This window comes from Saimiri boliviensis, chromosome 12, assembly GCF_048565385.1.
Source record: "Saimiri boliviensis isolate mSaiBol1 chromosome 12, mSaiBol1.pri, whole genome shotgun sequence".
In the NCBI taxonomy this organism is placed as follows: Eukaryota; Metazoa; Chordata; class Mammalia; order Primates; family Cebidae; genus Saimiri; species Saimiri boliviensis.
This window is the reverse complement of record NC_133460.1, coordinates 95,361,601-95,386,970: the sequence shown is the minus strand read 5'-3', so window position 1 is coordinate 95,386,970 and position 25,370 is coordinate 95,361,601. Positions and strand designations below refer to the sequence as shown.

Below are 25,370 nucleotides of genomic sequence, written 5' to 3'. Positions count from 1 at the left end.
CTAAAGATCCTAAATATATACGCACCCAATACAGGAATACGCAGACATACAAGACTTATAAAGAGACTTAGACTCCCACATAATAATAGTGGGAGACTTCAACATTGATATTAGACAGATCAATGAGACAGAAAATTAACAACGATATTCAGGACTTGAACTCAGATCTGGAACAAATAAATGTAATTAACATTTATAGAACTCTCCACTTTAAATATACAAGATATACACTCTTATCAGTACCACATCATATCAACTTAGAAGTTTAAAAGAAATCTTGGTTGGCTCCTTGTTTGTTATTCTCTTCCCTCATTTTCTTTCATGTCTCCATTATTAAGGACAATTATAGGCATACCCATATTTAGACTGCATTCTAGCCCGGGCAATAAAGCAATACCCCCATCCTCTCTCCTTCTTCCTCTTTCTCTTTCTTCCTCTTCTTTATTCTTTAAAAAAAAAAAAAAAAAAGAAAAAAAAAGAAAATATTCGCCATTCAAAGGGACCAAATCTCGACCTTTCTGCTTGGTGAGCCTTCCTCAGCCAAATGTCAGGGGCCCCTGTATGACATGAAGTCACTCACTCACAGCTTTCAAATTCTCTTTATTAAAAATCTTTTTTATCTCTTTTGTAAAAACAAAACACTTTGCAGTCAGTTATACAGATCAGTAAAAGTAGTGACAATTTATAGGACACTCAACAAATTTCAATACAAGTTCAAACTTAAATTAACTTAGTGTTTTTGTTTTTCTCGTAAATTCAAAAAACAAACTCTGGTCCAGTTCAAGTATAATCTAATTACCTAATAGGTCACAGCCTTGGACTGTCCAAGAATGGGAAACCCTGATATACTAACAGCTGCTGCTCACACCATTGAATTTTCCAAATTATTTGGGAATACTGTCTAGATAGATGGTATTTTGGGTGTTAGCAATGAAAAGAAAATTATACAGGCCTTTTGTTATATTAACCCCGGGGTAAATATGAATCTGTTGCTCAAGGTGGCAATTGCTCTTCAGCATTGTTTTCTGGGAGATACTTTGAAATGGTTGACAAAACACTGAAGAAAAGCTTTAAAAAATAAATCAATATTTTCCTGGTTGACTTTAATACTGCATTTTGTGTGGCACACGTAGGAATAAAAAGTGCAAATCATAGAGTCGGTGAAGGACCATGCCAATGGAATTGTATAAAAATAAATAAAAATAAATACATATGTACAAACAAGTATAGACTTTTCGATGATGTTAAACTGAAGGTTCTGATTGAATGCAGATAGCGCCTCGTCTCTCCCTCCCAAGGGCTCTCCCTAGCTTTCCAGCATGAAGATCAGTTTATCAACAAGGGAGCCATAACGTTACACAACCATCTGGATTTCCATGAAAATGCTGCTGGGGATGGGGGGTTGGGGGAGGCAGGGGTGGCTCAGGGAATGAGCTGGTGAAGTCTGCTCCCACTTTGCTAGGGGATAAAGTGTCCAGTCTCTCTGATAACGTACAGTTCTAGCCTCTGATGGAAGATGTGGGCTTTTTCTAGCAAAGTTCAGCAAAAAGGACAAAGAACTGCCCCCAGAATTCCCTCCAGTGGGAAGAAAGACACACAGGAGCAAAGGTTTTCTGAGAAATGGAGGAGACATAGCCGGTGTCCAGAATGCCAGGTTCAAATTTGTGGAATTGGCTGGGGGAACAGTCTGAGCTGAGCCATGGTCTTCAGACTTCATTTGAGATACCAACTTTTCAGCAGCCCCCATATGGTCTTGTCAAACGATAAAATTACAACAAATTTAAAGATCTTAGTTGGCTTTTATTTTTTATTCTAGAACTGGGCAACACGTCATTCTATAAAATAGAGAGAGTGTTCCCATGAGCTGAGTGGAGGAGGTTGGCTTTATAGACAGAAAAGGGCTGAGGAAAGCAGACACAAAGAACAAACACCAGACTGGACGTCTCAAAGTTGCCTTCCTTGTAAAGGTTAAAACCAAGGACACGTCTTCGTCACGCTGGTTAAAACTGGCCTGTTTGGGGATTTGGCTATATTCTTCCTCTCTCTCTCTCTCTCTCTCTCTCTCTCTCTCTCTCCTGATTTCTTGGAAGGCAGAACTTTAACATGAGTGAATCCCTTTTGTTGTGGTCTGGTGGGCCTCGTGCAGGGGGGCTCAGTCCAAACCAACGGCCTCCTCTAAATGGTATTTAACAGCCTGACGATGATGAGTTCAGGTTTCTCACTTGTTCTGACCTCTCCGCATCACACCTGTTCTCGCTGGTCTGCTTTCCCCTGGAGCTTGCCTTCACTGTTTGCTCTCACTGGCTCCCAGGAGTCTGTCCCTGGCCGATGACTGCATGCTTTCAGGTTTACTCTGATCGTTTCATGTTCTGCATTTGTTCCCTTTGTGTGCCTCGCTTGCCTGATATAAAATGCCAGCCTTGAACTAATCTCTCTGCCCTCCTTCCATGAGTACAGAGGACAGAATGTGCAGTACACTCTCACATGCCATAAAAAGGGAAACGAAAAAACAAAAACAAAAACAAAAAAAAAAACAAAAAACCCAAACCCTACACAATCCCTTCTCAGTCTGCCTGCCCAAGGTCAGGAACAGAAACAGCAGGAACCGCCTAGGGGAGAGTGACCTGTCTTCCTTGTTTTATTTTTCCTGGGCTAAGCCATGGAGGGTGCTTTCAGGAGAGTGTCTCAGCTCACGAAAACACCTCTGGGCTCCCTTCCTAACTGCCCGAGGGCCTCTCTCTGGCTGTGGTAGAGCCTTATTTGCCCTAGCACCTCTATCCCACACCCTTTCAATGGAATATCAGTTTAGAGACCCCACATCCTACAGGCACCGACCCTCCAGTACCAGAAAGAGCAGTGGGAATCAGGACTCTTCGTAGCACTTTGGTATCAAAGTCTGCACATTCGGTCCAGCCCAAGGAGCCCTCAAGCATCTGCCCAGCTGGAAAGGGCCCACCTACAGATGCCCAGGAAACCTCAATGCCACCCTTTGGCTCTGCAACCTTCTCTTTCCTTAGCTTCTCCCCTGACCGAGGGGCTATTTAAAAACCATCCCACTGTGAGGTGGGTGTACCCCAGAGTGCAGGCACCAAGGCTGAGTCAAGGACAGATGACATTTCCTTGTAACTGTGTCTCACACCAATGCCATGCATTGCGGAGAGGCCAGCGTTCAACCTAAGCCCACACCAACTGCTGTTGTAGCTGGAGAAAGAAGATACTTCCATTTTTATTTTTAATTACAGTGAATCTGTACCAAATCCATTGTCCAGAATAGAACAAACCCTGACATCTCCTGAAGTTGAGAGGAGGGAAGTAAGTTTGGAAGAAACTTATCAGAGCTTCCAAAACGAAGGGCTTTTTTCATCTTCTCTAAAATTCATTTAATTTTACTTTAAGGCATAAGTCTGGTAGACTTCTGGAACAACTGAGAGGGTGAAAGAATTATTAAAACAGGGGGCTTTGCAAAAGGGGGGTCCAGCTGGAGGAAGAGGTTAATGAAGCCACTCCCGGCTTCCACCAACAGATTGTCCCTAACGTCCCCTCACGGGGACTGCAGACCCGAATCAGCTCCCCAACACACAGGATACAAGGGACACCAGGCAGAGACATTGCCGCAGACTCCCTGCAGGGGTTCGCCTGACCCAGGAGTTTCCATTAAACCTTTTCCTTGCATGAGTCAGCCAGGCCTGGCCTGTTATATCCCATCAAGAATTTTAACACTGTGAAAATCCCTGAGAAGTTGGATTTTGTGAGAAGAAAATGATCCTTGGCACATAAGGAGAGTGGGGGGAGGGAACAAGAGGAGAAGAAAGAAAAACAAATTGCATGATTGTTTGAGAGAAACAAGAGTTAACAGGGAGAGAGCTGGTGACCCTCAGCAGGCTGGACACGCCTGGGTGACTTGGCTCCTGGAGACATTTCAGGGGCATTTCACGGAGTCTCTGGGAACAAACCCAAGCAACGTGCCCCGCTTGGTTTTCCTTCCTCTCAGGCTTTAGTCCTGTCAGTGGAATCAGGAAGGCCCCATTTGGCAAGCTATCCTGTCGCACCTTCCAGCAGCAGCAGCAGAGGCAGAAGCATCAGAGCTTTTTCCTTTCAAAGCGTGGCACGATTCCACCGTCCTCTGGCCTTGGGCTACTTGCCCCCTCCGTCTCCTTGAGGCCCTCCTCAGCCAGCTGGGACAAATATTTCTGTGGAAAGAAGAGGGGAAGTGGAGGGAGGGACACATTAGTAGGGACCAAGAAGAGGAGAGGAGGGGACATGCCTCAAACATCCCTCTCCTGGCTTCTGTGCCCAGCTGTGGGGGCTACTCTCTTCCTGGTTCACAGATCCCCCTGGGGCGATGGAACCTATGCTAAGTACCTCATTAGGTTAGTGTACAAGTGATACTCGTCTCCTGTAGAACAAGTAGAAAGTACAGATATAATAGCAAACACTTGCAAAGCCCTTATCTGGCGTCAAGTGCTGTTCTAACTGCTTGACTTACAAAAGCTCATTTGACCCCAAAACAACTCTGTTTTCCAGAAACGGCCCAAGCTCTAGGCCAGGCATCCCCAAACTTTTTACACAGGGGGCCAGTTCACTGTCCCTCAGACCGTTGGAGGGCCGCCACATACTGTGCTCCTCTCACTGACCACCAATGAAAGAGGTGCCCCTTCCTGAAGTGCGGAGGAGGGGGGGCGGATAAATGGCCTCAGGGGGCCGCAGTTTAGGGACGCCTGCTCTAGGCAGCTATCTATGCATAAGAGGCAGAGGAAAGGAAGCAGGAAAGCAGGGTAAATGAGCCCTGGCCTATAGCGATTGTGCAAGACAGAACCAAGGCCTGACATTTAAGACTCTTAACAACCTGTTTCCTGTCAGGGCAGGCTATCGGGTGGGGAGCCGGGAGGTCTTCTGATGGATTTAAAAATGGGCCTGTCTGTTCTAACGTTGAGGGCTGCCTCTGCATGACCCCAGAACTCTCACTGCTATGACTGGCCTCAGCCTAACACAATGAGCCAGGTCGGGCCGTTCTTGGTCAACACACGGAGACAGAACAACGACAGGTTTGAGGCCCCCATTGGGGTCCTCTGACCATCAGGGCAGCAAGGAAAAGGCAAAGAGCACTGCATTAGGAGTCAGAAGTGTGTGCACTCTGCAGTCAGATGACCTGGGTTCAAATCCTAGCCCTCAGCAGCAAATTGTCAAGTATCTCTGACATCTGTGAAGGGAGGAGAAAAACAGTAACGACCACATAAGGTTGCTGCAGAGTTGGAGAGGTGACAGGAGGCATTCAGCGCAGCATCTGACACAGAATAAACACTCAGTAATGTTGGCTTTTCTTATTAGCAGCGCCAGCCATATGAGCTGGGGAAAGTCACACCTCTCCTCCCAGCCTCAGACTCCTAATCTGTTAAATGGCAGGAACAGTGTCATCCTCACTCTCCCCGCTTCGGGGATGGTTTGGGGGGTCAGATGAGAGCGGCTATGTGAGATGACAGAGCTGCCTCTCTCTCTCCATAGAAGAGACTGCAGTTGGCTTCCAGAAATGGGTGTGGCCTGACTGGAAGAGGAGCCAACCGGGTATGGCAGCAGGTGAAGCTGCTGACAGAGGGCCGGGGTTCTCCCCTGCCTTGGCTCAGGGAGGGTAAACCGTGTGCTGAGGAAGGCAAGCGAATGAGTGTACGCATTCCACTCCAGGGCTGGGAGCCAAGCAGGTATCTAGTTTTCCCACCGAGTGCGGATGCCACGTGTTGATCTGAATCACTCTGGATGGGTTCTTGCAGAGCTATAACTGGCAACGGGGCACAGCCACAGGTTGCTCAGAGAGAATGGAGCCTACTTCAACCGGCTCCCGGCTTTAGGAGCAATCCCTGATCCCCAGCTCAAGGCCTCTCAGTGGTGTTAAGTTTAAAAGTTGTCTGATTTAAGTGTCAGCCATCACCTGTTGCTTGGGGTGAGGTGGATGAGGCTGTGTGGGGCAAGACAAGAAAGGCCTGATTTGGAGGGTCAGACTGGGTCCCGCAGAGCCAGCTGAGGAAAATCATCTAGCTTGATGTGTGACAGAAATCCTATCTGGGAAGCCTGTGGTGGCAATGCCCAGCTCCCCAGCAGGTGCACCAGGTAAAGCTGCACTGCAGTCGGCTGGTACAAGGGGCTTAGCCAATGTCTGCCCCAATGCACCTGAGAACCACAGGAAGGCTCTGGCGAGCTTCGGGGAGGGGAGTCTGCCTGGGGGTGTGGCCCAGAGGCTCAGAACACAGTGCAGTCCACTGCCCTGGAAAACATACATGAATTAGAATTAGAGGCCCTGGCAAGTCTGAACTCTTCCTAACCTCCAAAATGACCTTGAGCAGTGTGGTCTCCTGAAGGGCTGCACAATCCCACTGCAAATGCTGGAGGAAAGGGTTCTCACACCGACTATCAGAGCCTGATGAGAGGATGGTTTACAATGCAGACTCTCAGCCCAGCCCTAGGGAAAATGAGTAAACACGTGTAGGGTGAGATCCAGGAAGCTGCATTTCAAAAAGATGCCAGCTGGTATAAGGACTAAGATTTGGGAAAATCAGGACCAGATGATTTCCAAAACCGCTTCCAGCCCTGCCTTCTGTAGGTTTCATCTTGTTGGGAAAAGGGATGATTGTATCTTTAAGCTAGATGACTTCCCTCAGCTGGCTCTGTGGGACCCAGTCTGAGTGATCCTCCTGCTCTGGCTAAGTCAGGCCTTTCTCGCCTTGTCCCAGGAGAGACCTAGCTGTGGGCCACGGGCCCTGTGGCTGCCTCAGTCACAGAGCAGCTGCTCTCCGGAGGGAAATCAAGAGGCTTAAATGACCTGAGTTTGGGCACAGTCTATGATAGTCCCCTGCAGATGGTGACCCAGGCCTTGACATTATGGGTCTCAGTTTCCAAGGAGAGTAAAAAGAGGAAAAGTGATTCCGAATCAGGCGATCTGATCCTAGGTCCAGTAACTCACTATCTGCGTGGCCTTGGGTGAATCACATAGCTTCTCTGGGCCTCAGTTTTCTCAATTATTAAACAAGAAAGTTGGCCCATATCTGAGGTTTTTTTTTTTTTTTTTTTTTTTTTAAACTAAGGGTGCACATTTGAATCTTTTGGTGAACTTTCTCAAATTACATGTTCCTGCAACCTGCCTTTCACCCCCAAATTCTACTAAATATCCAACTTAGTACCTGTACATTAAAAATACTGTCCAGATGAGTCTGCTCCATGTCCCTGGTTAAGAACGGCTAGATCATTCACTTTTAAACAATTTAATGATAATAGTAACGCCTGGCCTGGGACTTGGGCACAGCCACTGTAAGGACTTCTTGATTCAAAGCCTTGGGGTTCAGATAACTAGTCTGATTCCCTGTAGTAAAAACAGGAGGTGTCTTGAGATACTTATCCCTCGCCATCTGATATATCAGGTCTTCTTTTAAGCTACCAAAACCTAACCCATACCAGAAGCTAATCATGAAAACCACATTCTAATATATTATATATTATAGAACATATGACCATAGTTCATTGATCATAAGGCACATTTTTTTCACACATTAATATCTCTAAAATAAAAGTACATTTCATAGTTGATGAAGTCTCATCCTTTTATTTGCAACATTTTTTTTTCTAGTTGGTACCAAGAAATAGTGGTGTCTTACAAATGATGGCACCTTAGACTGGGTGAAATATGGTGTATAGAGTATTTTTTTTTTTTTTTGAGACGGAGTTTCGCTCTTGTTACCCAGGCTGGAGTGCAATGGCGCGATCTCGGCTCACTGCAACCTCCGCCTCCTGGGTTCAGGCAATTCTCCTGCCTCAGCCTCCTGAGTAGCTGGGATTACAGGCATGTGCCACCATGCCCAGCTAATTTTTTGTATTTTTAGTAGAGACGGGGTTTCAGAATGTTGACCAGGATGGTCTCGATCTCTCGACCTTGTGATCCACCCGCCTCGGCCTCCCAAAGTGCTGGGATTACAGGTTTGAGCCACCGCGCCCGGCCAAGAGTATTTTTTTATATGTTGCTTTTGAACATACTATACCACTTATTTTATTTATTGCTTGTCACCTACATTAGAATGAAAACTCATGAGAACAGGGATTTTGTCCACTTTACTGTTGTTGATATAGTATTCCTGGTACCTAGTAGTGTCTGGTACCTAGCGTGCCTGTGATAAGTATTTGCTGTACAGATGAACAGCTAAGAAGAACAAAGCAGTGGTTTTATTCTAGCAAGAAGGGATAGCTGCATAGGGGAACAGAAACAGAGAAATATCTGCAACTGGAACATCTGAGTCTTGTGGGAAGGGGTCAGCCCCAGTCACGGGCCAGGTGAACACTGGCCTAACTTGAGTTACTCACAGTATAGCGGGAGAGGTGGCTATTGCCAGAGCCAAACCCAAACAGCATGTTTAGACATGCACTAGGAGCACAGGGGAGGCAGCCACCACGTGGAGGGCAGCTTGATGCAATCAACTCTATGGGAAGATAAGGAGTTCTCCTCGTAGTGGAAGGAGCAGAAACTCACAGAAGCAGAAATCAGCTTGTGCTTGGGGAATGGCAAGTAACCTGTGGCCTGGAGTAGGCGTTGCAGGTGGGAACTAGACTCAGAGGCAAGCAAGGCCAAGGACCCCAGACACCTGGCTCAGTTAATGGAGACTGGGGAGCCCCTGGCGTGCTGGGCAAGAAGGGTGGACAGTTACCTGTAAGTTCCTGTAGTGGACAGCGCTGCGGCAGTGGCTTATCTTCGCTGTCTCCTCACTCGTGTAGAACAGCCCACACAGCTTGCAATAAAACCCAGTCCTGGGAACCACGAACTCCACCCCTGAGGAAGGATGGGGGCGAGACAGGCAGGGTTAAGAAGGTGTGGGAGGCAGGTGCCTGTGTCCTGGCAGCCATCAGGTGGAAATGGGAGCCACGAGCTCCACCCCTCACTTGCTGTTGACCTTGGCTGGTTACCGAGCTTTTCCAAGCCTCAGTTTCCTCATCTGCAAAACAGTCACAAAGAAACTTACACCTATTCATTCACAGGTGGTCATGAACGTAAGGGATGGACCCGGCAGGGTGGTAAGCACTCAGCCGCTCCACGGCCTGCAGCTATCCTGGGGGGATCCAGGTCCAGGTTCTCCTGCTGACAGCCTCCTTCCAAGAAGAGAACAATGAAGGTGATTTCTGACATTTCTGTTATTTCACTTGTTGGATTTCATTTCTCCACACCCTACCTCTCTTGCAGCTGCTGTGACCAGGACTCTGGAAGAATTCTCTCATTTTTGTTGGTTTATTTTAGAATTATGTTCTTTGCAGAAAAAAAAAGTAAATAAAAGGAAGGAAAAAAAAATCACCCAGAGTCACTCCAGTCCAAATGTTCTCCTCCACATGATTAACCTATATGTGGGCTTTTGGGGGCCGTTTTAGTTATACCCTAATTACAATTCTGTCCTCTTGGCTTCACGTAATTGTCTATCATTGACATTTTCCCACTTCCTCCACTCTTTACATCTGAACCATCAATTAGCATTTCATTTGTCATTTATTGAATGTAAGTCCCGGAATTCTGGGAGGCCTTTTGATTCCAAGCAAAGGAAACAATGGTGCCACCACCGCAGAGGAGTGGCAACGTCACAGCCAGGGGGTTCATCCTTGAAGGGATGGTGGCTGCTCCAGCCTCCACCAAGGTGTTTTGCAGGTCACAGTTCTCCTCTTGAAGACATGGTCAGTCAGCAGAGTGGAAAGAGCCCAGCTCTGAGAGGGTCCGGGCCAGACACTAAGAACCCATGTGACCTGGGGACAGTCAGCTGAACTGTTCCTGGGGCTGTTTCCTCACCTGAGAATGGAGGTAGGAACACATGCCTTGTTTACCAGACACCTGACTACAGCTCAAGCCAAAGGGCAGGGGTGTGAGGGCCATGACAAGCAGGACCCATCAGGGAACTAAGAAAGAGGGGTGATGCTTGTAACACGCAATCCCACTTGCAGGCTGGGGGACAACTCTCTCCTCTGCTGGGGCTGGGCGATGGACCGAGGTCTGGCCACCCTAGGCAGAAGGGAGGAAGGGGTCTGGGAATGGGACAGGCAGGAGAACAGTAACTTCTTGCAGGGATGGGGACAGGGGAGGTCCCTACTCCTGGCAGCGCCCGCTCCGAGGTACAGCAAGGCCGCCTGCAAGCCCAGCTGCTTGGGTTGCTTCGCTTTCCTCCTCCTGCCTCCCAGGACACTGAGCTAAGTGCCTAGGACACCCTGACACAGGGAAGCAGCCTAGACTTGTCATTAGAACTCTCTTTCCATTTCAAAATAGCCACTTATCAGTGTGAAGGGCAGCTCTGAGGGAGGGAAAAGGAGGGAAGGAGGGAGCCCAGGTGGCCGCTGGGACTGACAGTGGCACTGCAGCCGGAGCCCGAGGCGTCCTCCTCAGCCTGGCTTTCTCTAACTGCCAGGTCGCAGGCTGCATGCCATGCCCTCGACAGTGGTCCAAGAAGTGAGGGGGCCTTGCTCAGGCCCAGGTGCCCGGCGGGAGGTTGAGTGTCCTTCCCTTCCTCTCTGCCAAGGATGGAAAAGTGGCCCCAGCTTGGCCTGTGGGGGGCCGGCTCTCCCCCCACCTCACACACAGGTCCTGACTCCTGGCTGTTGGTGCTGGCAGAGGCGCACTCAGCAACGTCTGCTCCTTCCTCCATTGCTACAAAATAGTTTTCCCTTTGCTTCTGCTCTGCAGAGAGCCAAGACCCCCCGCAATCCAGGAGAGGGGCAGCTGGAAAAGGAGGGCTTTGATCAGAGCCACACTCTCAGTCTCATCTCAGCCCTTAAAGGATGAGCTAGCCAGATGGTACCAGGAAAGAAGCCCCGAGGTTTTCATTAAGCCTCCTGTTGAGTCCTCTAAGTCCCTGTCTGGGGATCCCCAGAAGGGGTACAGCTGCCCCAGGAGCTACCGCAGAGCCTGAAGCAGGGATTAAGCTGGTAGCCCAAGCTCCCAGCAGGGTAGCTACAGCTATCCTCGGCAGGTTCTGGGAGAAATTTCACTTGGACAAAGACTTCTACCGCCAAAAAAAAAAAAAAAAGAAAGAAAGAAAAAGAAAAACAACCTTGGAAGCCACAGTGTCATGTCGAGTCAAACCCAGCTCTTTTCCTTCTGCTGTGTGACCACAGGCACACAGTTTACCCTCTCCGAGATTAGTTTCCTCAACTGTGAAATAGGGACAATAAAGCCACAGATGAGGTTTAGGAGAAGCACCTGTTATTTTGCCTTGTGCTTAAAAAATACTGGTTTGGAGACACATGTTAAATATTTTATCACAGAAGCCTGAATAACTGCCTAAGTGTTGGCCTTCTCACCTGAACCCCAACCTCTCCTCGGGGCCACCTGGGGATCCCAGCTCCACCGTTTGGTGGCAGCTTTCTTCCCTGGCCCCTGCCCCAGGGGTTTGGGCAGTACCAGGCAGCCATGAGGCAGCACTAGAGGAAGAGAAGCCTGGGTGGGGAGAAACCCCAACAGCTGGAAACTTGTTCCAGAATAACTGGGGGTTGCTGCAGGCACCACAAATCCCACAGCACAGCTCAGGACACTTCCAGAGTGTGAGGAGAACACGAGGAGGCAGCCACACACTGCCCCTGCCCTGCTGTGTTCTGGAGCCGCTCCGTCCTCCATTTTCTAGCCTTTAGTAGGATCAGTAATGCTGCACTTGGCTTCTAATAATAGCTCATGGCACGGGTAATTATAACTCTGTCATCCTAGTAAAGCTGGGACGGGTAGAGAGGGGAGCTTATGCTTTGCAGGGAACGCTGTTTGGTTCTACGAAGAGCAGGCCTTGGCAGGCTGGCGCTGGCCAGGGTCAGGCAGAGCTGGCCTGGATCTTGAGAGCAGTGTACTTCTCCAGCCATGCCCACCTCTGGTCCCTGAGCAACTGGACTGGCCTCCCTTTCCTCCCAACTGGGAGCCCAGTCCTTGATATCCCTTATTTCAACTCTATGCTTTCCACAGGGACAAAGCCTAAAAACTGTCTCTCGCCTCCCTAGAAGTCTCCATGCTAGAAGCAACCAGTCCTGGAGGGTAAAGGGTTATGCAGCCCCAGTGAGAGGAGCCATAATAGGTCTTAATAAATATTTCATGAGTGAATAATAACAATAGACAACCCTTATTAAGTACCTCCTACTGGAAGCCACTAAGACCTTGCCAGTATTTGTTCCCTTCATCCTCAAAATAACTCTGCATAGTAGGCTTCTATTACTATGGCTGATTCACAGATGAAGAATCCAAGCACAGAGGTTAAATGAGTTGCTCTTTGTCATCCATCCAGCAAGTAGTAGACAAGGGATTTAAACTCAGAGAGTCAGATTGCATAGTCTGTGCTCGTAATTTCTGCACAAAAACTGCCTGTCCTACACTGTGCTGGGGCCTGAACTGGAAGAACCCGGAGAACAGAGTGATTTGAGATCAGAACTCCTGAGTTCTTTTTTACCTTTTTTTTTTTCTTTTATACCTGTTTCTTTTTTTACTTTCTTTTTTCCTTTTGTTGAGACAGGGTCTCACTCAAGCCCAGGCTGGAGTGCAGTGGCACAATCATGGCCCACTGCTGCTCCTCCCAGGCTCAAGATCTGGATCTCCTTCCAGGCTCAAGAAATCCTCCCACCTCAACCTCCTGAGGAGCTGGGACTGCAGCTATGTACCACCACTCCTGGCTAGTTTTTATTTTATTTTAATTTTTGTAGAGACAAGGGTCTCACTATGTTGCATTTGGCTTCTTTTTTTTTTTTTTTTTTTTTTTCTCGTATCCAACTACGAACTTTTTTGGCTTCTAATAATAGCTCATGGCATGGGTAATGATACTCTGTCATCCTAGCAAAGCTGGGATGGAGTAGCTGGGACTGCAGATGTGCACCAGTGCTCATAAGCTAGTTTTTATTTTATTTTATTTTTTGCAGAGACAGGGTCTCCCTATGTTGCCCAGGCTGAAAAATCCTGAGTTCTAACCTGCATTTGCTATGTCATCTTGGGCAAGTCTGTGGACTTCGGTTTCCTCACCTGTCAAACACTGAACCTCATACCATATTCCTCCCCGGGGGACCAATGAGATAATGAGTTTCAAATCTAACTGAGACTAAAAACAAGTATGATCTCTAAAAGCCCCCGAACTGAAACCAACCCAAATATCTGTCAACAGATGAATGAACAAACAGAATGTGATATATCCATAGACGCAATGCAATACTCCTCAACAATAAAAAGAAACGGACTACTGGTACACCCAACAGTAGAGATGAATCTCGATGTTGAGTGAAAGAAGCCAAGCCAAACCAGCACATACAATATGATTCCCTTTACATAAAACTCCGGAAAATGCAAGCTAATATTTAGTGACACAAAGGAGATCCTTTACCTGGGGATTGCAGTGTGGGGAGGGAGGGACTACGTAGGGGACAGGGAATTTGGGATGATGAACATTGTTGCCAGTCTTGATAGTGGTGATGGCCTCACAGGTATATTTATAGGTCAAAACTGATCAAACTGTGCACTTTAAATATGTGCCCTTACTATATATCAATTATACCTCAAGGGTGCCAATTTAAAAAAGGCAAGATACTATTTTCCTCCTAACTGGTTGGGAAAGACTAAAAACTGATAAAATCCAATAGGAGGTGGATATTGGGAACTCTCACTTAAGGTTGCGAAAACTGTCATGAAAACTACTATCTTTTTGGAGTGCAATTTCCAAGTTGTGAAAACTGAGATCATCTTTCTGGAGTGCAATTTAGTAGCAATTATGAACATTTAAAATGCAAATACATATGACCCTATAACCTCCTGGCTAGAACGCTATCCTACAGGAACACTGGCACACACATACCACTGAACAAGCACACCTGAAAGGCAGCAGAGAACAGAAGCTAAGAACATGGCTCAAGAGTCAGATGACGGCCGGGCACGGTGGCTCAAGTCTGTAATCCCAGCACTTTGGGAGGCCGAGGCGGGTGGATCACGAGGTCAAGAGATGGAGAGCATCCTGGTCAACATGGTGAAATCCCATCTCTACTAAAAATAAAAAAATTTAGCTGGGCATGGTGGCACATGCCTGTAATCCCAGCTACTCAGGAGGCTGAGGCAGGAGAATTGCCTGAACCCAGGAGGCGGAGGTTGTGGTGAGGCGAGATCGCGCCATTGCACTGCAGCTTGGGTAACAAGACTGAAACTCTGTCTCAAAAAAAAAAAAAAAAAAAAAAAAAAAAGAGTCAGAAGACTGGGGTTTGAACCTGACTCTGGTCTTTGCCGGTCATTAGCTGTGTGACGGCATCTCAGGTTTTTTATCTGTAAAATAAGGATAAAAACAGCACCTACCTACCTCATAGGTGTTTTGAGAGGGTTAAATGTGATAATACATGCAGATCACTAAAAATGGTACCTGCACAGATAATGTTAACAATAAAAGCTTAGCTATTATCATGGAAAAAAGAGCAGACAGCCGAAGTGTTCACCAGCAGAGGAAAGGATCAGTCATTTATAGCATAGCTTTTAAAATGCAATATTTGCAGAGGTGAAAAAGAATGTGTTCTCCATGTGCTGACATGAAGAGAGCTCTAGGATCTGCTACTAAGTAAAAAAGCCACTTGCAGAACGTTATGTGTGTAGTGTGATCCTATTTTTGTGAGAGAAGAACTTCAGGCATGACCATGTAGGCTACCTCTGGAGGGTGGAGAGAGACTGGAGGGAAGAGATCAGACCTTTAATATTGACTAGATAGGGTTCTTATTTTCTGAATTTGTTACAATAATCTTTCACACTTTCTATCATGAAAAACAGTAATAAAAAGACACAAATATCAAGGTAGCGAAATTTAGTCTGAATTTTTGCTAGTGTCAATTAGGTTCCAAGTTCTTGGATGACAAGGGACTTGCGTTATATTTCTTGGTTACCCCAGAGTGTCTAGCACAGTACCACGTTATCCAGTAAGTATTTGCTGACTGACTGTGCATGAAGAAGCCGTCTCTTCTCTTGCAGGGTGGCCTTTGCAACTCTTTTCTAGAGCTAAAATACCCAGGGTCATTTCAGTTGATTCTAAGATTAGTATTTCTTTTTCCTTCTTTCTTACATTTTTGTCTTAGGGGATGCTGTGCAGCAAATTTATCCCTTTAAAAAAAAAAGAAAGAAAGAAAGTTTGCTCTCCAGATCTGACTCTATGAAAATGGTATACCTGGAGGAAAGAAATAGTAAGAGATTTTTTTAAAGGAGGAGGGAGAAAAAGAGCAACTCGGATGAAAATGATGAGCCTCCACACCAACCAGCCCTCCCTTAATGATCAGACACATGGTCATCAGTCATCAGATGACCCCTGCTTCTCATGCTTCTGTGTGACACTCTCCCAGGTGACACTTTCTCCAGCTGTCTTTCTGAGCAGCTGCTACTACTACTTTATCTAATTACTTTCTGACCTTTCAGAGCTAATGCAAAGACTCGAAGATGATATAGGCTGGAGTTGCTGGGTTAATGGTTGTGTCAGAATCTCCCAGGGAATTTTCTTAAAGTACCTTCACTCCTTACCCTGAAACTCTGCTTAATTCTCCTCTTTGAAAAGAGATTCATTCCCAGGTGATTCCATTAGCAAACTCCCTCCCCTCTTCATTCCCAGTACTTCCACCATTGAAGAAATCACTGTCCAGATTACAGGTGAGGAAACTAAGGCTCAAGAAGGGGTATGACTTATCTGAGGGCACACAGTCACCCAGAAGTAGAAAGGACAGAAACCCAGGTCTCTGTTCAATACTCCTTCTACAAACTAGGGGAGTCTGCCCCAAACACAGTGTATTCAGCATCATTGCTTCAGAAAAGTTGGTACTTTAAAGAGAAAAAAATGTAGCATTGTTCTGGGAAGGGCTAGAGCAATGAACAGTAGCAGAAGATGCGCGTTTCTGTTGACTTTATGGAGGCTGCTGGGCATCTGCTTTCCTGCCTGAATAAGGGCTAGGCTTAAAGCTTAGTGTCATCAAAAACAAAGCATTCCCCAAGAGGAAAAACAGACCCTCTTAGCTCTGGGTCCCTGGGCAGTGCTATTAAAGGCCTGTTTTCATGAAGTATCTAGTCTATTATGGAAGACTGAAATTGCAAGAAACTTGACAGCCACCCCTTGCAAATCTAGGTTATTGCATCATACATTTGAAATAATAGGCCAGGTGCACTGGCTCATGCCTGTAATCCTAGCACTTTGGGAGGCTGAGGCAAGAGGATCGCTTGAGCCCAGGAGTTGAAGACCAGCCTGGGCCACACACGGAAACCCCATCTCTACAAAAAAAAAAAAAAAAAAAAAAAAATTAAAAATTCAGCCAGGCCATGGTGGTGTGCACCTGTAGTCTCAGCTACTAGGGAGGCTGAGATGGGAGGATCACTTGAGCCCAGGAATTTGAGGCTGCAGTGAGCTGAGATCACGCCACTGCACTACAGCCTGGGTGACAGAGTGAGAACTTGTCTCAAAAGAACAAAAAACAATGAAAACAAAATGACCAAAAAAAAAAAAAAAAAAAAAAACCCTCTCAAGCTCTTAGAGGTTGCTATGGAACTGTTATTTCCTAGATCCGAATTTCAGGAAGGGCTGTGTTTTGCTTACCTAGAGGAATGCTAAGTTCACTGAACACATCCTCTGATTCCCAGGAGGGCAAAGAAAGGGGCTGTTTCAGTTCCACTTCACTGTACTCTGGTGACCTCACCTCCAGAGATTTCACTTCCATGTACCTGGAGTTTTCTGCAAAATATGAGCCAAGACAAAAAAAAAAAAAAAAAAGAAAGAAAGAAAGAAAGAAAGAAAGAAAGAAAGAAATACAACATGTCTCAAAGAATCCATGAAATTCTATAATGCATAGTATGATTGGGGATTGTCCCTTGGACTGCTTAATCACATAAGGCTGGGACAGTGGCTGCTAATTAGAACCAAGGCACTGTCATTAAGAGCTTTTTCCACTGCCAAAAGAATGCCACACACAATAAAACTTGCCAAATCTTTGCATCTGGCCCGGGGGGATGGGCTACTGCTGCCTTCAATTGGGAAGATCCAGCCCCCATGCCTCCCATCTCAGTATCATTCCATCTCTGCAGGCAGAGGAATTACTGACGGGCAAAAATTGTGCTGATGTCCACCGAGGCGAGCAAAACAGGCAATGCCATTCTCTCCCCAAGCTTGTCAAGCTGTTATTAAATATGAACCCCAAGCCCTGGCTCAGCTAATGAGCCTCTAACATTGCCACATGTTGAGTCTATACTGCAAAATAAAAGGGGTTCAGTCGGAGTGAGGTGAAGATTTCACTGCTCCTTTTTTCTTGCCTTCTCTAGACAGAGCCTGGGCCTCAGGTTTCTCTGGCAACAAGAAGGCATTTCATGGCAGGGTTTCCATGGAGACTCAGATCCATGCAGGTAAAAAACAGCTCAGGTCAGCTTGACATGGAAAAAACCCCAAGCCTCCCAGTTACCTAACAGCTCATGCCACCCACAGGGCTCTGGGTTGGAGTGTTCATTTTTAAGAGTTTCCTCTGTCTTTTCTGCCCCCAACCCTCACTTCAACCTCTAGTGTGCTGCAGGCTTTCTGTAAAGCGAATCTCTAATTATTTTCACAGTGAGAATCTTAAAGGCTACTAACCCTCCCTCCCCCGCTGCCCCTTGATGGATCTTAGGTTCCACTTGGCAGAGAAGACAGGGCTTAGCCTATTTTAAACTCTCTCTTTCATGATGTCACAGTGCCGGGCATAGGCACAAAACATCACCTTCAATGGAGTCAGAGAAGATTCTGAAACAAGACCTGTATCACTGCCAGATCCTAGCAAAAAAATGGGTGTGAGGTAGTAAGAAGGGGAACCGCTGTCCCCTTTAGGGATCCCTATTCCTTCTCCTTCCACTCCTTTCTTGCCTCCCACACTTCTGCCCCCATCACAGAAATAACAGCCTGGGTGGTCCTCTGCTGTGCATGCACGAGAGGCTCCTCCTGATCTCCTTTTGCTGATAACTCAAGCTAATTTTAGTTGTCCCAGTCCATCTGGGCTCCTGTAAATGCAGAAAAGTCTGCCCTGAGTTTGCTTCTCAGAACACATGCAGCCTCCTATCTGACTTCCCTTACACCACTTGCCTAAAATCTCTCACAGTTTAGCCAGGCTTTTAGAGGCTCGCCTCTTGTTGCTCGATCACTTTCTGCACCCGCTTGAATGCTAGTTGAAACCTTACTTATGTTCATTACAGCCTGCACATGCCCAGACTTCATCAGGTGAGCAGGGGTCCAATCAACCCGACCACCCGTGAGGAAAGGGGAGGTAGTTACCCGGGGTCAACACTCCTTGGCAAGCTTGGCTTTGGAGGTCAGTTTCAGTGGGGGGGCTGGCTTTCTCCTCCAGGGGGCTGTCTTCACAAGCCCCATCTTCGGGGGTCCCCCTGGTCTTGCAATCATCGACAAACGGGCTTGACTGCCGGGCCCTCTCGTCTGCTGGCTTAGGGGAAGACATTTGCTGGACTGTAGGAGCTGGATGAACATCTGAGCTCTCCACTCCCTTTGCCTCCTTCTCGTAGCAATCTGAATCCTCCAGGGAGAGGCCTGTCTCACTTTCAGCTGGCTTCCGCTCAGCATCCAGATTTAGGCCAGGCATTTCCACGTCCATGTCACTGGGACAGCTTGTGGAAGCAGAGGGCAGTTCTCTGGGTGACTTGAGGCTGATTTCTGCAGCCCCATTCCCCACGGCCTTGACTCCCTCCTTGGGGAAATCCTTGGCCAGCTCTAGGTCTAAGGTGGTTGTCACACATGGACATGTTTCTGGGCTGATTTCATCTTTCTGCTCAATGGGCATGATTTCTTCCAGCTCTGGGATGTCTGGTTCCATTATAAAATCTTCTTCTTCCCCCACCTCGTCCACCGTCACCAGCTCCTCCATGTTAGTGGGGTACCAGCTCTCCCCCTCTGCCTCACTTTCACTCTCCCAATCTTGTTCCTGTACAAAAATGCAAAATGCAGGTCAGAGGGTAGGCGAGAGCATTCAACCAGAAGGCACAAGCCTTGACTGTGAGGACCCCTCAAATCAGGAAGAACCTGAGCATTCTTACCTCTACCTAGGACAATTACTGGCTAATGACTGTGAACCACTCAAGTCCCACAGCACCAACTCATCCTTAGGGTGATGCTCAAAATTTGGAATAGACCTTTAGTGCTTAATCCACCATATTTAAAGTGACAATAGGTGCTCAATATACAGTTTTTGAATGCATGAATAATTAAGTTATAAACTCTAAATACTTACTGGGAGCATCTTTCTTTTTGTTTTTTTCTTTTCTTTTCTTTTTTTTTGAGACAGAGTCTTGCTCCATTGCCAGGCGCCAGGCTGGAGTGCAGTAGCATGACCTCTTCTCACTGCAACCTCCGCCTCCCTGCAACCTCCACCTCCCAGGTTCAAGCAATTCTCCTGTCTCAGCCTCCCAAGTAGCTGGGACTACAGGCGTGCGCCACCATGCCCAGCTAATTTTTGTATTTTTAGTAGAGACGGGGGTTCACTATGTTGGCCAGGATGATTTCGATCTCTTGACCTTGTGATGCGCCCAACTCGGCCTCTCAAAGTGCTGGGATTACAGGCGTGAGCCACCGCACCCGGCCGGGAGCATCTTTCTTACATGTGGGGCGTCACTAAATGTAACTGTGGCAAAGCCCCTCACAGAATTCCCCCAACCACCCTCTCCCAGCAGGGGTACATACACTTCCACAGCCAGGGCTCCTCCTACTCGGCCCCTCCTAGAACTTTCCCCTTGGCATCTGCAGCAGCCCATGGACTAAGGACTCCACAGACGGGTTTAGGAAATCAGTTTCCCTGCCAGTGATATACATCTGTCCCGCCTCTCCTGACCGGAAAGGCATGAAGCTGGCCCCATTCCAAGGACATTTCTTTTTGTTGGGACAGCCCCAGCCCAGGAGAACTGTAACTGGATTTTTAAATTTTAATTAAGTAAAACAATCTGTATAGGCACCCTGGATGTGTTGTTAATCCTAGGGTCGGGCCTGCTGAAGTCAGGGCCCCAGCCTGAGCGCCCAAAGTAGCATCGTGCCCCGTCCCCGCCAAGGGACTCGTCTATTTTGGGAGCCTGGCTCTGAAGCCTGAGTCTTTTTTTGGGCACATGTTTCCTCGTAGGAACACAGCCAAGTTGCTGGAGAGTGAGCAGAGCCCAGACATGTGGGTAAAGATTGCTTCAGTTAAAAACTGTCAGAAGATTCCAGGCACAGCCACTCCTCTGAAGTAGTGCTAGGAGGACTGGTTCATTCATGGAACCAACAGTGGGGTCTCAGCCATATTCCATTCAGCAGGACATCATCGGGCAAAAGGGAGACTCCTGAGACTCAGTCCCTCACGGCAGAAGTGCAGAATCTGAAACTTTACCTTCTTTGTCCTTGTGTTTTCTGGATCAGAGAACTCTGTTTCTTTCTCCTGCTTGCCCATTGAATGAGGGCTTTCTTCCACGCCCTCCTGTTCCTCTTTTCCAGCCTTATCAAAGGAATAACAGAGTAAACCAAATCAACAGTGAACAGTGACAGGGAGAAGAAAAAAAGAATGATACTGAACGCAGGTTCCAGCTGTTCAGATGGTTTCACACACAGCATTTATTTCCTTTATCCTCCCAGAACCCCTTGGAGGCAGCTGCTGTTATCCTCTTCATTTTACAGATTAGAAAACTGAGGTTCAGAGAGGTTATGTAATTTGCTTAATTACAGTCACACAGACAAATAAAGGCAGAGAAATATCTTGAAGCCTGGCCTGATGTCTTTAGGGGGCAGAAATCCCTGTCAAACTGGGTTTTTTTTATTTTTATTTTATTTATTTATTTATTTTTTAGGAGGAGTAGAAGCAGCCAAACTTGAACTGACTTGGGCCGGACAAGACCTTGGTGTTAAACATCATGGTGACATTTCCCCAGCGGAGTCATCTTGGCTGTGAAAAAGTCATTCAGGACACTTACAGGCAGAAAGGGTGTTATCACCCAATCAGTGTGCCCTCACACCTTTCTTTTGCCCTTTGTCCTGGAATCATAGCCCAGACTAGCATCCCCTTTCCTCCTTCCTTCTATTCTCTTCCCCCAGATAAGGACCCTCACAGTAGTGCCCATGTCTGTGAAACTGAACAATTGAAAGCAGGTGTTTTGTTTGAGAATTAAGGCCTTTAACCAGCCTTTAAGACAGAGGTCAGAAAACTAGTCTGCAGGCCAAGTCTGACCTGCTGCCTGTTTTTATATAGCTTGTGAGCTAAGAATGAATTTTGCATGTTTAAATAACTACATTTTAAGTGATTATAGAAGTGCCTACATAAAATCCTCCATTTCGCCTCTTGGCCCACACAGGCTAAAATATTTACTATCTGGTCCTTTGTAGAAAACTTTGCCAACCCCCATGTCAGAAGTTTCTGGGGGATATTCTCCCATGACTTAAACTTCGGCCACCAAATCAATAACTACTTCTGGGCTTTCTGGGGGGCAAGCTGCAGTTCTAGGACATTCTTGGCTGAGGTTGGTTGAAATAAACCACTCTAGTTCTGATTTCTTACAGACACACCCCCTTGAGCTTACTAGGAGCCAGCTGGAGCAGAAGCTCAGGGCTGACCGGTTTCACCAGTTATCACCGGACAGGGACAGGTGGTTCAGATCCTCAAGTCCTTTCTCTTTCCAGTGTTTGGTGTGGGAGATTCCACAGAAGGCTCTGCTGAAGTCTACTGTGCTAGCCTGAGTGTAAAGCAGCTACAAATACATTTTTGGCTATTATAGCTTCCGCCAACAGGTGACTTTATTTTTATCCCCCTGAATCAACTATCCATGGCCCTCTCTTGTCAAGATAAACAATCCTTACCCTTCCCAAGCAGTTCCTGCAGCCACACTCCCAGATCAACACAGTAAAGGGACCCCCTCCAGTTCAAGTTGGGAGAGGCAGGGACGGTCTTGCCAGCCGGGCTGAAAGCCCTCCACCAAGCAGACCCCTGCTCTTCCTCCCTGCAGGCAAAGGAAACAATCTTTCAGGGCTTCCACTGCTTGCTCTGGGATCACTTCCAGGAGAGAGCAGCAGCTTAAGGGGAACAGACCCCTGCAACGGGTGCCCCCAGCTGCCCATACCAGCTCACAGACTGAGACATTAGGTGCCAACTGTTGCAAGCCGGGCTCTGCCGCCTCAGGCCCGGGGCTACTGAACCACTTCCAAACTGGTCTCCCACTTCTGCTCTGTACCCTCCCCCATATTCTTCCCAAGGCAATCAAGAATGATGACTCCAAATTGCAAAAACGATCCCATCCTCACCGTATTTTTTCTTTTCTTTTTCTCTGAGATGGAGTTTTACTCTTGTCGTCCAGGCTGGAGTACAATGGTGTGATCTTGGCTCACTGCAACCTCTGCCTCCCGGGTTCCAGTGATTCTGCTGCCTCAGCCTCCCGAGTAGCTGGGATTACAGGCATTTGCCACCAAGCCCAGCTAATTTTTTTTTTTTTTTAATTTTTAGTAGAGATGGGGTTTTACCATGTTGGCCAGGCTGGTCTTGAACTCCTGACCTCAAGTGATCCTCCCACCTCGGCCTCCCAAAGTGCTGGGATTACAGGCGTGAGCCACCATGCCTGGCCTCCTCACAGCATTTTCTTGCTTAAATACTTCATTTGCTTCCCCTGGTACTTAGGATAAAGACAAAAATCTTCAGTCTCCCTACAAGGCCCTGTATAGCACAGTCCCTGTTGGTAAGTGGGCCTCATCTCCTGTTACTCTAACTTCAGCTCTCTGCTATGGCAACGCTGGAGCCCTGGAACTGCAAACAGGCCCTTGTGCATACTGCTCCCTCTGCCTGCTGGCTTTTCACCCAGTCAGTACTCACCATTCCCCCAAATCTCAACAGTCGCAGCCCCACTCAGGAAGCCTCAGATTTACAACAGGCACTCACAGCATTGTGCGCCTTCTTCTCCTTCTTAGCGCTTCATACTCAAGCTCTTCTGTTCATCTGAGAAATCACTGGATTAGCATTTCTCTCACTAGACTGTGAGCTCCATGAGCCCAGGGGACATTTCAGTGTCACTAACTGTGACCCCAGCACAGGCGCTCCACAAATCTTGGTCAATATAAGAATAAAATTGGTAGAAGGGGGTGGGGTGAATGACAAGTTTGCACCTGTCTTCCCGCAAGGCTGGATCTTGTCTAGGCTCTGAAGCACGCATAAGGGTTTTAAAAATCTCCTCAACCAGGCGTCATGGCTCACGCCTGTAATCCCAGCACTTTGGGAGGCCAAGGTGGTCGGATCATGAGGTGAGGAGATCAAGACTATCCTGGCTAACACGGTGAAACCCCCTCTCTACTAAAAATACAAAAAAATTAGCAGGGCGTGATGTCACGTGACTGTAGTCCCAGCTACTGAGGAGGCTGAGGCAGGAGAATCGCTTGAACTCAGAAGCAGAGGTTGCAATGAGCTAAGATTGTGCCACTGGGCAATAGAGTGAGACTCCATCTCAAAAAAAGAAAAGAAAAGAAAAGAAAAAAACCCTCTTATGGATCAGTTATACCAGGGGTGACATTCTGGGGCTCTTGGAGGGCATCTGGTCAACAGGTATGTTTTGGTCTGTACTAGACGTTTGTCTTGCTCTAAGAAAAGGGAGATATTTAACAGCATGGTGTGCATTCCTGCATGGTGGCCGTAGAATGGAGCTGAGTGGTGGCTCCGGCCCCACAGATGGTACAGCTTCCTCAGTCAGCCATGGTCCCATCACACTGGCCTGGCTTCCCTTCTCTGGGCACCTGGGCCTGCCACCCTCAGACCCCTGTCCCAGCAGGACGTAGCAGTGTTTCTTCCCCATGTTTTCCTTATCTGTGACTTGATTTCCTTCCCCCTTCTGTGGCCAGGACTGGGTTACAGGTATGGATGCGGCCACCCACAACCACAGCACACACACTGGCTTCTCCACCAGGGGCACTTTCTCCAGACAGCTCAGGATTCTTTATGAACATGAGCTCTTTAAAGTACGACAATAGCCTTGTGATCACACCCATTTTATAAACAAGAAAACAAGCAGAAGAAAACAGGGTGTGACCTGATTCTCATGAACCAGGCCTTTGCCTCCAGAGTCTTGATCCCATCCTCCATACCTTCAGCAGGTACCCACTGGACACCTGCTGTGTGCCAAGCCCTACTCTAGGGACCCGGAACACAGCAGTGAACACAACAGACAAAACTTCCTGCCTTGTGAAAGTTACACGTGACAGCTCGGGGTGACAATAGACATTAAATAAAATAAAGACATTAAGTGATAGGTTTGAAGATGGCAAATGCTGCCAAAGACAGAAAAGCAGGGAGAGAGAGGGGATGGGTTGGGGTGTTGAGTTGCTCTGCAGTGGTGGGAGGGAGAGAATGGGTTGGGGTATTGAGTTGCTCTGCAGTGGTGGGAGGGAGAGAATGGGTTGGGGTGTTGAGTTGCTCTGCAGTGGTGGGAGGAAGGGGAATGGGTTGGGGTGTTCAGATGGTCTGCAGTGGCGAGAGGAAGAGGAATGGGTTGGGTGTTGAGGTGGTCTACAGTGGTGGGAGGAAGGGGAATGGGTTGGGGTGTTGAAATTGCATGCAGTGGCCAAGGAAAATGGAGAATGTGGGCATGAGTAAAAACAAAAGAGGTGAGGAGCAAGCCGGGTAGACTTGTGGCTCCTTGGCAGCAGCAGCAGCACCCGCGAAGGCTCGGGAGGCTCCTGGTGCACTGGAAGGACAGCAAGCCCTGCTGCCTTCATTCCCAAGTTCAGTTGCCACCTATGTCTGACTCCTGGGGAAGTCCTCTGGGGTCTGGGCTTTTCTCCAGTTCATCATACAGAGTTTGAGGACAATGCAAAATACTCTCTGTTCTGCTGTCATTCCAACACACAGCGTTGGATCCCTGGCTCCAAACCTACGGAAACATTCTGTGAGGGGCCCCAGTAAGTCTTTACTGATCCCACTCCAGGGCTGTAAGAGGCAGAACCAACTTGACCAACAGAACTATGGGGAAACCCTTGGGGCTTTCTGAGACTCTTTTTCCATCAGGGGCTCTGTGGATGACACATAGTGTCACCTTACATGTGCAGTGTTATAGAAGCCAATGAGAGCAGGATGGTGAATCCGTAGGAGGAATGGGGTGGCCGGAGCAGAGTCTCAGGAGTGTGAGTAGAAGCACAGGGAGCAGCTTCACCCCTCAGCCTTGGGGGACAGAGGGTTGGCAGGCTGGTTGTAGCCACATGAAGCCCAGGCTTTCCTTGAGCCCCTGCCAACTCTTGCTCTCTGCCCATCTCCCATCGCCAGCAACTTGGTCACCTCCAAGCAGATATACTTTTAAAAATGTCCACTGGTTCACCAGGTCCTTTGAACCGAGTTCAAGTCCTTGGTGAAGCACACTGTGTCTTCCATGAGCACATCTCACCCTCTTCCCT

The 25,370-nt window shown here is 47.6% G+C and overlaps 1 protein-coding gene across 3 annotated transcripts in view; it reads right to left on the bottom strand.

The window, feature by feature from the left end:
• Window positions 1-583: 583 nt before the first annotated feature.
• Window positions 584-25,370, bottom strand: part of RBM20 (RNA binding motif protein 20) — a 204,087-nt gene continuing 179,300 nt past the window's right edge. For all 3 annotated transcript variants that reach the window (XM_010332997.3, XM_039465363.2, XM_010332999.3), the window contains exons 10-14: window positions 20,350-20,454; window positions 18,258-18,918; window positions 16,563-16,697; window positions 8,682-8,803; window positions 584-4,190 (exon numbers count right to left, since the gene is read on the bottom strand). In XM_010332997.3, coding sequence (XP_010331299.2) covers window positions 4,080-4,190; window positions 8,682-8,803; window positions 16,563-16,697; window positions 18,258-18,918; window positions 20,350-20,454 — 1,134 coding nt within the window. In that variant the 3' untranslated portion in view covers window positions 584-4,079. The remainder of the gene's footprint in view (window positions 4,191-8,681; window positions 8,804-16,562; window positions 16,698-18,257; window positions 18,919-20,349; window positions 20,455-25,370) is intronic.